Source organism: Gobio gobio (assembly GCF_949357685.1).
Source record: "Gobio gobio genome assembly, chromosome: 12".
Taxonomy (NCBI): Eukaryota; Metazoa; Chordata; class Actinopteri; order Cypriniformes; family Gobionidae; genus Gobio; species Gobio gobio.
Window position 1 is genome coordinate 16052478 of NC_137105.1, and position 14554 is coordinate 16067031.

Consider the following 14554-nt stretch of genomic DNA (forward strand, 5'->3'; position numbering starts at 1 on the left):
CATGCTGATACATGGAGAAACACTGCAATTTTCATGTGATATTTATTAACTGTTAAATTATATAAATAGAGTAAATCACACAGTGACCGCGTGCACTCTAAATGCGCACCTGCACTAACGTTAAGCCCTGTTCACACCGCCAGAGACACGCAGCGACAAAGCGACACGATCCCATTCATTTCAATGGAGCGCTGGCGACTTCCGGCGACACGAGCGACAGTGACCGTTGGCGACAGAATGTAGGCGTGTCAAGCGACACGAGACAAGCGACAAAAGTTCAGAAATTTCAACTTTATGCAAATGAGAAGTGATTTTCGCGAGCGACAACCTATAGGAGTGAAGTCAGTGGAGTGCACGTGATCCGTCTGCTGTACAGCTACTGCGGTGTCGTGTCAAGATGGAGGAGAAGTTGATTTTAGCTGTTAGCAATTTCCCTGTTCTTTACTATATGTCTCTGTGTACATACAGAGACACATTTAAAAAAAATGATGCATGGAAGGACGAGGGTGATCTGCTAATGACGTTTATAGGCAACCCGTAGTGGGAACCGCCACTAGCGACATGAATCTCTGGCGCTGGTGACATGCATCGACATCATCGCTGGCGGTGTGAACGGGGCTTTAGTCTAACTCTACAAGACATCATGTGAATGCACGCACTAGGTGTGTGTGAGGGATATACTCGACAATGTCAGATAGCACATCGTTAAAACAACAATTACGATATTATCGCAGACGATATATATCGAACACCCTTTTAAATTACAATTTTGTAAATGCAGCTTTGAATTGTAAAGTTACCCAGTGGGCATTTGATGTCAGTTTTGAGGAAAGTTACTTTGAAAAGTAATGCATTACAATATTGCGTTACTCCCTTAAAAAGTAACTAAATTAGTTACTTTTTAAGAAAAGTAATGTTACGTTACTTTTGCCTTACTTTTTCTCACCTGTGGTGGGCTTGTTTTTTTTTTATATATATAACAAAAGGGTTCTATTTTTGTGCAAATGTAAAGACCACACCAAAAGTGAAATAATAAGTAATTATTATTAGAAATAATAAAAATTCACGCCTGTTCAGTAGAGGGCACCGCACAAACAAACCTTTCAGCTGTGCTGCCATTCTGGATAATGGAAGAATAGGACACAGGAGAAAAAAGAAAAACTGCTATTTTTGCTTATGATTTAACTGAATCATCGAAGGTTAGCAGCAAGACATTGATCAATAAAAGGTAGATTAAATACATAAAACATTTTTATTTAATAACTAATTGGAGGTTTGCATAGTATTCTGATTTTGCATTTGACTGATTTTATTCATTTTGAGGAATACTGAATCTTTATTGTGCAAGTGAGATGAATAAATGCAATAACAAATGCAAAAAAAAATAACATGTTTACACACAAAGCCTCTGCACTCACTCTCGATTTTTTCCCAACATGGGGACAGGAGAGCTTTCAGTCAAATAATGGTGAAAAAGTAACTTGCGTTACTTTTTTGAAAAAGTAACTGATATTTTGTTGTAAAGTAATTGCATTACTTTACTAGTTACTTGAAAAAGTAATCTGATTACGTAATTCAAGTTACTTGTAATGCGTTACCCCCAGCACTGAATATGACATCAAACATTGATGTCAAAATTACGTCAAAAAATAGGTCTAGCATGCAAGTCATATTTGTGTCAATGTGTGGCCAAGAGTTTGACCTCTGCTGATGTTATTTTGATGTTATGTTGATGTTGGCATTTGATGTCAATTCAACATTTATTTGATGTCAAAAGATGTCATGATTTTGATGTCAAATTGACGTCAAGGTTCCTGCTGGGTACATCATAAAGTTTTAGTGTTTAATTTTTTAGAGATAATTTTGTAAATGTGGCATTAGATTGTGAAGATTGAAACTCAAAGAATGATTTAACCTTATGTATGACTTTTTTGTTTGTTTGTTTTTTTAAGATGTGGATGAATGCGTTGAGATATCAGAGGTCTGTGGTCCAAACTCAATCTGCAACAACACTGTTGGGAGTTACAATTGCTCGTGCATGAGTGGATATAATGTAACAGACCCAAACCTCCCTATAAACAGCAATAACACATGCAGAGGTATGATTGATAGCTGGTCAGTTATTTTATGTTAGATATTCATGAATGTTTTGACCCATCAGTGTTTGCGCTGAACTCTTACTGTTGTAATTATAATTGCAGGAAATAAAACTATTTTTAAATTATTTCTTATTTTAATAATATTGTGTTTCCCACCTATAGATGTAGATGAATGTGTGTTCAGTCCATCTGTATGTGGTCCAGATTCCAACTGCACAAATGAAATAGGAAGTTACAATTGCTCATGTTTGGATGGATTCACTGCAACAAACTCAAATCTCACCATCAGCACCAATAACACATGTAGAGGTACATTTTATATTCAGATTTGTTTGCTCTAATTTTGAATAAGTTACAGTTTATCCATGTAATTCCATGCCATTTTTTTATTAAGCATTTTTCTTCTAAGTATTTCCAGTATTGGTTCACATATGAATGAGTGACTCAGACTGTTTTTTTTCCCATAACTTCCTTTTACTAAAGATGTGGATGAATGTGTTGAGAGATCAGAGGTATGCGGTCCAAACTCAAACTGCAACAACACTATTGGGAGTCACAATTGCTCGTGCATGAGTGGATATAATGTAACAGACACAAACTTCCCTATAAACAGCAATAACACATGCAAAGGTATGATTGGCAGCTGAAGCTCTGAATATTTTGTTGTGGTTTTTACTGCCTCAACCTTCTGTTAACCGTTCACTTATTTATAAATAATTTTGTCAATATTCATACATGTTTTGAATCCCCATAAGTGTTTTGGCTGAACTCTTACTGTTGTAATAAGAATTGCAGGAAATGAAAACGTTTTTAAAGAATTGCTTGTTTTAATAATATTGCACTTTCTCACTACAGATATAGATGAATGTGTGTTCAGTCCATCTGTGTGTGGTCCAGATTCCAACTGCACAAATGAAATTGGAAGTTACAATTGCTCATGTTTGGATGGATTCACTGCAACAAACTCAAGTCTCATCATCAGCAGCAATAACACATGTAGAGGTGCATTATATAATCAGATTTGTTTACTCTAACTTTGTAATAATAAGCTAGAGTTTTTCCATGTAATTTTTCTTTTATGTAATATTTGTAAACAAATCATATTTATTTATTTATTTATTTACATATGAATGAGTGACCCAAACTGTTCTTTTACCCATAACTTCCTTTTACTAAAGATGTGGATGAATGTGTTGAGAGATCAGAGGTCTGTGGTCCAAACTCAATCTGCAACAACACTGTTGGGAGTTACAATTGCTCATGCATGAGTGGATATAATGTAACAGACATAAACCTCCCTATAAACAGCAATAATACATGCAAAGGTATGATTGACAGCTGATCAGTTATTTTATGTCAGATTATATAATATAATTGCAGAAATTAAACTATTTTTAAATAATTGCTTGTTTTAATAGTATTACATTTCCCCTCTAGATACAGATGAATGTGTGTTCAGTCCATCTGTATGTGGTCCAGATTCCAACTGCACAAATGAAATAGGAAGTTACAATTGCTCATGTTTGGATGGATTCACTGTTACAAACTCAAGTTTTACCATCAGCACCAATAACACATGTAGAGGTACAGTACATTCTTTGAATAATCAAACTTGAATAAAGCAGTTTTTTGTTTATGTTTTTTTTAACCTGTTGGTTTTCCTATTAATATTAATCTTCTCACATAATGCACCTTGTGATTTCTTGGTTTCTGCCACTTTGCAGTTGCTTTTTCCCAAAAAGAGAATACAAATAAACAGGGATGTGTCAATAGGGAAGATTGGCAACATATCAAATAACAACCCTCTGTCTAACACAATATATGGCAGCTAAATACACTAGGAAAAAAACTAACAACCAAAACTACAATGTATAAGCTAACTCCCTAGCTAAAACAAAAGAGAAAAATGTATTTTTAAAAAACAGGCACCCACCTTCTTAGTACTGCACTTCCACATAAGCATGTGTAAACACACACCAATTTTATTGGCAGATGGCAATCAATGATGTCATACATGGAGTGCACGTGCTTACAAAAGTGCACTTGAGTTATAGTACTCATCATCTATTCTTTTGTCTGAAGGAGACGTACAAGCGAACAGAACCTGAGACGTTCTCTTTTGAAGTGGAAATTCAATGATGCGTCTTGGTGTTAATGTTTTGGGAACCCAATATCCACTATGCCCGGCTGAAGAAATGCCTGCCTATCTAGGGCTAGTGGTTTTCCCTGGTGATCTAGGTTAGGGTTCGGCACTCTCACCACTGCGGCCCGGGTTCAATTCCCGGTCAGGGAATGCACTTTGTGGCAGTTGTGGTCTAATGGTTAGAGAGTCAGACTCAAGTCTCAGTACAGGCAGGGCATGTAGGTGGGAGGAGTGAATGAAAAGCACTCTCTTCCACTCGTAACCCCTAAACCCCAACTACCTAAACCCCAACTGCTCCCTGTGCGAAGCAGCAAAAATGGCTGCTCACTGCTCATGGTGTGTGTCCAGAGGGTGAGATAGGTGCATCAGGGAGGAAAGTCTTTACCCCTGTCTTTGTCAGAAAGACTTAACCACAGATTCCTCTCTGTAACCACCATTGCTGCCATCGTAAGGCCAATAGCAGCATCCGTCTGTTTGGTGGCACAGAGGGCCAAGTCAGCAGTGCGTCACAGTTCAGCGACCAACTCAGGAGACAATCCCTACCCCTGGTTTTTCTGCAGGTCAGCCTGGTATGCTTGCAAAAAAGCCATTTATATGCAGAGAACCATCAGCCTGACCTCTTATGCAGGGGGGTATCTTCATACACTATATTGCCAAAACTTTTGGGAACCATGCCTTTACATGCACATTAACTTTAAAGGATTAGTTCACTTTTAAATAAACTTTTGCTTCCTCAAAACCCCCATGTCATTCTTTCTGCAGTCGAAAAGAAATTAAGGTTTTGGACGAAAACAGTCCAAGGTTTTTCTCCATATAATGGACTTCAATGGCCCCCAAACGGTTCAAGGTCCAAAGGTTTCAGTACAGCTTTAAACGATACCAAACGATGAATAATGGTCTTTTCTAGCAAAACGATCAGTTTCTGCGAGAAACCGAGCAGTATTTATGCCATTATTTTACCTCTTTTCAGACGAACGTGATCATCTCTGAGCTCAGCCATTACTTCCGCTAAGTGGAATACGAGCGTGGTTATAGATATGTCGATCGTAGATGCCTAATTCTATTGATCCGTACAAGCGCTAATGTACGCATACATCTATGACCACGTTCGTATTTTGACCTAACTTAGCGGGAGTTATGGCGAAGCTCAGAGATGATCACGTTCGTCTGATAACAGGCAAAATAATAGCTTAAATACTGTTTAGTTTCTCACAGAAACTGATCGTTTCAATAGATAAGACCCTTATTCATCGTCTGGTATTGTTTGGTATCGTTTAAAGCCCTTTTAAGCTGCACTGAAACTGTCATTTGGACCTTGAACCGTTTGGGGCCCATTGAAGTCCATTATATGGAGAAAAACCTTGGACTGTTTTCATCCAACACCTTAATTTCTTTTCGACTGCAGAAAGAAAGACATGGACATCTTGGATGACATGGGGGTGAGTAAATTATCAGCAAAAGTTTATTTAAAAGTGAACTAATCCTTTAATGACATCCCATTCTTAATCCTCAGGGTTTAATATGGAGTTGGGCCACCCTTTGCAGCTATAACAGCTTCAACACTATTCTGAGAAGGCTTTCCACAAGGTTTAGGAGTGTGTTCATGGGAATTTTTGACCATTCTTCTAGAAGCTCATTTGTGAGGTCAGGCACTGATGTTGGACGAGAAGGCCTGGCTCGCAGTCTCCGCTCTAATTCATCCCAAATGTGTTCTATCGGGTTGAGGTCAGGACTCTGCAGGCCAGTCAAGTTCCTCCACACCAAACTCGCTCATCCATGTCTTTATGGATCTTGCTTTGTGCACTGGTGCGCAGTCATGTTGGGAGCATGAAATTGTCCAAAATGTCTTGGTATGCTGAAGCATTAAGAATTCCTTTCACTGGAACTAAGGGGCCAAGCCCAACTCCTGAAAAACAACCCCCACACCATAATCCCCCCTCCACCAAACTTTACACTTAGCACAATGCAGTCAGGAAAGTACCGTTCTCCTGGCAACCGTCAAACCCAGACTTGTCCATCGGATTGCCAGACAGAAGCATGATTCGTTACTCCAGCGAACACTTTCTACTGCTCTAGAGTCCAGTGGTGGCGTGCTTTACACCAGTGGTTCCCAACCACGTTCCTGGAGGACCCCCAACAGTGCACAGTCTGCATGTCTCCTCAATCAAACACACCTGATTCAGGTCATCAGCTCATTAGTAGCTACACCAAGACCTGATGTGGGTGTGTCAGACAAAGGACACATCCAAAATGTGCACTGTTGGGGGTTCTCCAGGAACGTGGTTGGGAACCACTGCTTTACACCACTGCATCCAATGCTTTGCATTGCACTTGTGATGTAATGCTTGGATGCCACTCTCAGCCATGGAAACCCATTTCATGAAGCTCTCTATGCTGTTCTTGAGCTAATCTGAAGGCCACATGAAGTTTGGAGGTCTGTAGCTATTGACTCTGCAGAAAGTTGCTGACTTCTGCGCACTGTGCGCTTCAGCATGCGCTGTCCCCACTCTGTGATTTAACATGGCCTACCACTTCGTGGATGAGTTGCTGTTCCCAATTGTGTCACATGTTTAGTCTGTTTTGGTTGTGTTTTTGATTTGTCACATGTTCCTTTGTTCTTTTCCCCGCCATTTCTGTGTTTCCCTGATTACCCTCATTAGTTCATTTGTCCCAGCTGTGTCTTGTTAATTATCTCGTTTCTGTTCACTACTTAAGTTACTTAAGTACACTCTTTACCTTCAGTCTTTGTCTAGTCTCTGTTGTGTTATGTTGGAGTGTTTCCCTGCATTGCCTGTTTTGGTTTCTAAGAAGCTTTATTAAAGTTTTAGTTTGCATTCTGAGCTTTGGAGTCTTCAGCCTGTGCCTGGTACACCAACCCATGAAAAATTGCTTCCACTTTGTTATAATAACAGTTGACCGTGGAATATTTAGTAGTGAGGAAATTTAACGAATGGACTTATTGCACAGATGGCAATAACCTATCACGGTACCATGCTTGAATTCACTGAGCTCCTGAGATCGACCAATTCTTTCACAAGTGTTTGTAGAAGCAGTCTGCATGCCTAGGTGCTTGATTTGATACACCTGTGGCCATTGAAGTAATTGGACCACCCGAATTCAATGATTTGGAGGGGTGTCCCTATACTTTTGGCAATATAGTGTATATCCCCGCTTACATGGTTCCTCCACATTCACATAGTTTGAATGTTGATAGGGAAATTAATATAGCTTCTTCCAGGACTTCTCCACCTCAGTGTGAAGATCCAGGAGAAAAGAAAGGCTGACGGGGGAGGGATGATCATGATGCACAAGAAATCACTCATCCAATCTACCGCAAATTACTTCCTGTTTCTCACACTACCAGGTCAAATTCAACCTAGCCGTAGCACGGCCGTTACATCTAACAATTCCCTGTATGTGGGGCTTACGGAAGGAGAGGGATGATGATAATGAATCTCTTGGTTCTGCGGACTTTGAGCAGCCACTTTCTAAGCGTTCCTCACACGATAGTAAATCCATCAAGGAATTATTAGAGGTTACTCTCACGGTGGCCAGGTTGCAGATTGACTGGCCCCATGAACAAGAGATCCCCAAACGCAGTAAGCTTGAGGATAGGTTTCTGTCCTGTGGTGGGGGGGGAGAGAGGGCAACATCAGTCTCTCCCCTTCTTTGAGGACCTCCATGACGAATGATCAAAGTCATGGAATAAACCATATACCTCAAGTGTGTTTGTGCCCTCGACGTCGACTTTTCCGACTATCGTGGGTACGAAAGCACACAGGGATATATACATAATGTACTGTGCTTAATACCCATAATATTCGTCGCCCTCCGGAGTTAGCGCACGTACTGTCACAAGAGCTGCAAACTCTTATGAGCAATGAGGCAATAGAACATGCTCCTCTTCCAGAGAGAGCGGTAGGCTTCTACAGCAGATACTTCTGTACCCAAGAAGGATGGGGGCTTGCATCCAATCTTAGATCTTCGAGGCTTAACCGTAAAGACAGTCGTTTCGCAAATCCAACATCGCGATTGATTCGTCATGATCGATCTGAAGGACGTGTATTTTCACATAGAAATACTGCCACAACACAGGAAGTTCCTGAGGTTCGCTTTCGGGGGCTTTTTTCTGCTTTTCATTTTCGCTGGCTCCATTGCGACTTCAGGGCATTCGCATTTTGAATTACATCGACGATTGGTTAATAGCTCAATCGGGAGAGATGGCGCTTTAGCACAGAGACATCGTGCTAGCTCATCTAGTTTCTCTCGGGCTGAGACTCAACGCCAAGAAAAGCGTTCTTTCTCCTGCCCAGAGAACGACTTATCTGGGGGTAGTTCGGGATTCGATCACGATGCGTGCACATCTGTCTCCCGCTCGAGTCGAGACCATTCTACATACCCTGTGCAAAGTCAGGCTAGGTCAAAATCTCACTGTTCGTCAGTATCAAAGATTGTTAGGTTTCATGGCTTCTGTATCCACGGTGATTCCTATGGGGCTGTTGCACATGAGAACGTTTCAGTTGTGGCTCAGAGCCATTGGATTTCATCCGAGGGCAAATCCCCAGAGGCTAATAAAAGGGATGCACCGCAGGCTTCATACACTAACTATGTGGCTCAGACCCCAGTTCCTTGCCTTGGGTCCCACTCTAGGCGTACCTTGTCGTCGCAAACTGCTAACGATGGATGCTTCCCTGACGGGCTGGGGTGCGGTCTTAAAGGGATTGTTCATCCAAAAATGAAAATTCTGTCATCATTTACTCACCCTCAAGTTGTTCTAAACCTGTATGAGTTTCTTTGTTCTGCTGAACACAACAGAAGATATTTTGAAGAATGTTTGTTACAAAGCAGATAGAGCAACCATTGACTACCATAGTATTTTTTTCCCCTGGCCCTGAAATACTTTCTCCCCCAGTTGAGGGGCTGTCATGTCCTAGTGCGGGAGGACAACACAGCGACAGTCTCATATATAAATCACCAGGGAGATCTGCGCTCACGCAATCTAAACAGGATAGCGAGACTTGAATTTTCTTTGGGCCCAGGACAAGCGCCTGTCACTCAGGACAGTGTACTTTCAGGGGCAGTTTAATGTGGGAGCAGATTTACTGTCCAGACAGAAATGACGGATGGGGGTGTAAGGCCGCTGAAATCTCGCTCCAATGAAAGGTAACGAGCTGCGACTGAAGGTCGTTTGCACGTTCGTGTTTCCGCTGGGCAAAATGAATTTAATTATAATATTCTTTATCTGACTTCATGTATCATATATATCGAATTTAGGATAGAATGCAATTGGTTGTTTGGTCATTTATATTTGACAGTTAGTCACACATTTAATCATTTGGTTTTAAACTTTTGTTGCAATTATATTGTTCTGTTCTGGAGATAGTTAATAATTACAGAGTAATTCAGAAATGATCAAAATGTAAACATTTTATTAACAGTCAGGTAAATGTATAATGCCAATTACATAATCAATTCAAAGATAATTCGCACATAAAATCAAATACTCTGTAGCAAAGAATAAGATATCGATACCTGACTGAATATTGTATCGATGTCAAGACACTCTACGTTACGGGCCGAACTCATTACAGTATGCGCCCCAAACTCATTGCTGACCGAAACCTCTTTCAAATGGAAATACATGATAACAAAGGGAATTTAAATTGGATCAAATTCCCATTTGCCTGGATTGGAAGAAGAAACCAAATGGCTCCAAAAGCCACACCCACCGTCATGAGTAAAATATCTCTAAGCTCTAAAAACTCTTATTAACTTCTTGTATATTTCTGTGGGGATGAGATTTTTGTACCATTCGCACTGAGACATTTCGATATCAACGATATCAAACACATATAATACTGTATAGTGAGAATTGACATTAAATCCAATAGATTTTGGGTGAATTCTAAGTGATCTCTCAACATGAAGTGGAGTAAGATGGGGGATATTTGGGGCAAGGTAAATACATGAAAATGAAGGCCATTCTCAGTTTATTCACTCAGTGAGACGTCAGCTGCGAAAAAACTGTCCTCTCTGGAGTGATTGTCTTTCGCCAGACAATATGGAGTTATGCAAGTTTTCACAGTCTTTCAGGGGAATGGAAACTCCACCCAGAAGTAGTCAAGCAGATCTGGACCAGACTTTACAGAGCGGAAGTGGACCTCTTCACCTCTTATCAGACAGCACAATGTCCCCTCTACTTCTCTCTCTGTCACCCAGCCCCGCTGGTCTGGATGCGATGGCTCAAACATGGCCCAAAATGCGCCTGTATGCCTTCCCTCCAGTCGCTCTGCTCCCAAGAGTTATAGCCAGAGTTCGCCAACAAGGATCTTGCCTCTTATTGATAGCACCGTGTTGGCTGAACAGAGTGTGGTTCTCTGAGATTGTGTCTCTCCTCAACGGCTCGCTATGGGCGATTCCGGCGAGGAGGGACCTTCTGTCTCAGGCAGAGGGCACGATATTCCATCCGAGGCCAGACCTGTGGAACCTTCATGTTTGGCCCCTGATGGGCACCAACTGAGGGACACAGGGCTTTCGCCTGCAGTTATTGAGACCATCCTAAGTGCTAGGGCTTCCTCCACTCTGAAAGTTTATGCAAATAAATGGGATGTCTCTGAGAGGTGGTGTGTGACACATAATGCAGATCCAGTCAACTGCCAGGTTGTTTCAGTTCTAGATTTTCTGCAAGAAACATTGTCAACAGGCACTTGCCCCTCCATTCTCAGGGTTTATGTGGCCGCTCTATCGGCTTGCCACGCCCTGGTGGATGGGATGCCGCTCGGGATGCATCCTCTGCTCGCTCGCTCACTTCATACGTGGGGCCAGGCGGTTTAGGCCTCCTGTAAGAACCAAGATCCCTTCATGGGACTTAGCTATAGTCCTCAAGGGTCTGGTTGAGACCCCCTTTGAACCTCTAGAGTGATTGTCAGACAAACTTCTGACTCTGAAGATGGTTTTTCTTATGGCTATAACTTATCTGAAAAGAATTGGGGACATGCAGGCTCTGTCAATATCGACATCCTGCTTAGACTTTGCCCCAAGCTTGGTGAAAGTGATTTTGCATTCTCATCCTGACTACCTGCCTAAGGTTCCTTTTTCAACTGTACATCCTGTCACTCTTGAAACCTTCTGCCCTCCGTCGTTCAGGAGAAACTTCATAGACTGTGTCCAGTCCGTGCTCTTCAGGCCTACATCCACCGCACTAGCCAGTGGCGTAATTCAGAGCAGCTGTTTGTTTGCCATGGGGGCCGTAACAGAGGTTCTGCCGCCACCAAACAAACCATGTCACATTGGGTCAGGGATGCTATTGCTCTTGTCTATGAGGCGTGCGGTCAAGCTTTGCCTATAGGGTTAAGGGCTCACTCCACCAGGGGGGTCGCCTCTTCTACTGCGTTAGCAAGGGGTGCCCCCTTACAAAGTGTTTGTGATGCAGCAGGTTGGTCCTCTCCGCACACATTCATAAGATTTTATAGCTTGGGTGCTCATGCCACTCCGGGCTCTCATGTCCTTGATTCGACATTGCAATCTAATGTCTGAGGCCTCTTGCGTCCTTGTGCACACCTACACAACCGTAAGGTGTCCAGGCACCATCAAGCACGGCGGCGTGGGTATTCTCATTCTCATATGCATACTTCATGCAGCATTGAGTGTAGCTTTTGAAAGGGAACACTTGGGGTTACTTGACTGTAATCCTGTTCCCTGATAAAGCGGAACGAGTACTGCACTGCAGTGCCGTGCTGATGATGTCCCAGGACTGCTCTTCAAACAAAAAAGACTTGACCGGGTCAATTTCATTGACGTGTTAGACACACTATTTTCACAGCTGGTCAGCATTAAGACGTTCCCATATGCATACTTCATGCAGCATCTCGTTCAGCTTTATCAGGGAACAGGGTTACAGTCAAGTAACCCCAAGTGTTTTATGGAACACATTAATTATTTGTGTTAAATTATAATTTTGTAGCTTTGAACTGCAAAGTTACATCATAAAGTTTCAGTGTTTCGTTTTTTTAAGATACATTTGTAAATGTGGCATTTGATTGTAAAGATTATTTTATATGTGTGACCGAATTTTTTTTATATTTTCTTAAGATGTCGATGAATGTGTTGAGAGATCAGAGGTCTGTGGTCCAAACTCAATCTGCAACAACACTGTTGGGAGTTACAATTGCTCGTGCATGAGTGGATATAATTTAACAGACCCAAAACTCCCTATAAACAGCAATAACACATGCAAAGGTATGATTGAAAGCTGAAGCATTACTGTTTGACCTGCCCGAATCTTCTGTTACCTGTAACCATTTGGTCAGTTATTTTATGTCAGATATTCATGAATGTTTTGACCCACCATCAGTGTTTGGGCTGAACTATCACTGGTGTAATTAAAAGTAAAGGAAATTAAACATATTTTTTAATTATTGCTTGTTTTAATCATATTGTGTTTTCCCCCATAGACATAGATGAATGTGTGTTCAGTCCATCTGTATGTGGTCCAGATTCCAACTGCACAAATGAAATAGGAAGTTACAATTGCTCTTGTTTGGATGGATTCACTGCAACAAACTTAAGTCTCCCCATCAGCATCAATAACACATGTCGAGGTACAGTTTAGATTTGTTTTTACTCTAATCACACATTATTATCTTGAATTTATGCATACAATTATAGAATTTTGTAAACTAAGCATTGTATTGTAAAGATGACTGAGATTAGGAATGAGATTAAACTGACCCAAACTGTTATGTTTTTATTATTTGTTTATCTTTTTTTTTTCTTCAAATAAAGTGTTAACAGTAACATCACCATTGTGTATGTATTCTAAAATCAAATCTGAGATGTTGCATAAGATTGTAAATGTTTTATTTTGGAGGTCTGCTGTGAGAAGATTCACACAAAAAAAATATCAGTTTTCCCACACATTTCCCGAATTATTATTTTCATCAGTGCATGTTAGTGTTTTTATCATGCATGAGCTATGCAAGTGTTTTAGGACATACATGAGCCAGAATTTTACAATTATTGTTAATTTTCTTTAAACAATATTTTAGACATCAAACACTTTTTGATTTCTACTAATTTGTACAAATCTTAGATTTAAAAAGGCTGATATTGTTCTTTCTCAGTTCCTGTTAATCTTGTATAAATATAGATATATTTCATGTTTTAGGTATGTATATCTGTATGTTATGGATTCAATTTGTTTTGTTATTCCCCCTCTAGATATAAATGAATGTGTGTTCAGTCCATCTGTATGTGGTCCAGATTCCAACTGCACAAATGAAATAGGAAGTTACAATTGCTCATGTTTGGATGGATTCACTGCAACAAACTCAAGTCTCCCCATCAGCATCAATAACACATGTAGAGGTACAGTTTAGATTTGTGTTTAGTCTAACCTTACATAAAGATGACAAGGAATGAGATTAAACTGACCCAAACTGTTATTTTTCTCATAACTTCCTATTACTAAAGATGTGGATGAATGTGTTGAGAGGTCCGAGGTCTGTGGTCCAAACTCAATCTGCAACAACACTGTTGGGAGTTACAATTGCTCGTGCATGAGTGGATATAATGTAACGGACATAAACCTCCCTATAAACAGTTATAACACATGCCGAGGTAAGATTGACAGAAAAAGTTTATATTACAAATTCATGACAAAGAAAATGAGTGTTGGGAGTGTATAATTAATGTTTGATTAGTTTTTTTCTGTTGCACATGCTGCTTTTCAAAATCCTAAATTCTTAAATATTTTAAATCATAATACATTTTTGCTAATCTTTTATTTTTCATGAAATAATTTTTTTTTAAGTAATTGCTTGTTTTACTAATATTGTGTTTTCCCCCCATAGATATAGATGAATGTGTGTTCAGTCCATCTGTATGTGGTCCAGATTCCAACTGCACAAATGAAATAGGAAGTTACAATTGCTCATGTTTGGATGGATTCACTGCAACAAACTCAAGTCTCACCATCAGCATCAATAACACATGTAGAGGTACATTTTATATTTAGATTTGTTTCCTCTAATTTTGATTAATAAATTGTTTATTAAAATTGTTGATGTCATTTCTCATTCTCATTCTCAAAATTCTCATTGTTTATCGCATGAATGAGTGACCCAAACTGTTATTTTCCTCTGAACATCCCTTTAATAAAGATGTGGATGAATGTGTTGAGAGATCAGAGGTCTGTGGTCCAAACTCAATCTGCAACAACACTGTTGGGAGTTACAATTGCTCGTGCATGAGTGGATATAATGTAACAGACACAAACCTCCCTATAAACAGCAATAACACATGCAAAGGTATG

The 14554-nt window shown here is 40.3% G+C and overlaps 1 protein-coding gene across 1 annotated transcript in view; it reads left to right on the forward strand.

Moving 5' to 3' along the window:
- The window catches only part of adgrf6 (adhesion G protein-coupled receptor F6), a 187726-nt gene that overhangs the window by 116507 nt on the left and 56665 nt on the right, over nt 1–14554 (forward strand). The window contains exons 52-63 of the mRNA XM_079831145.1: nt 1953–2099; nt 2262–2408; nt 2583–2729; nt 2955–3101; nt 3278–3424; nt 3537–3683; nt 12334–12480; nt 12696–12842; nt 13462–13608; nt 13714–13860; nt 14094–14240; nt 14403–14549. Of these exons, the coding sequence (XP_079687271.1) occupies nt 1953–2099; nt 2262–2408; nt 2583–2729; nt 2955–3101; nt 3278–3424; nt 3537–3683; nt 12334–12480; nt 12696–12842; nt 13462–13608; nt 13714–13860; nt 14094–14240; nt 14403–14549 (1764 nt within the window). The remainder of the gene's footprint in view (nt 1–1952; nt 2100–2261; nt 2409–2582; nt 2730–2954; nt 3102–3277; nt 3425–3536; nt 3684–12333; nt 12481–12695; nt 12843–13461; nt 13609–13713; nt 13861–14093; nt 14241–14402; nt 14550–14554) is intronic.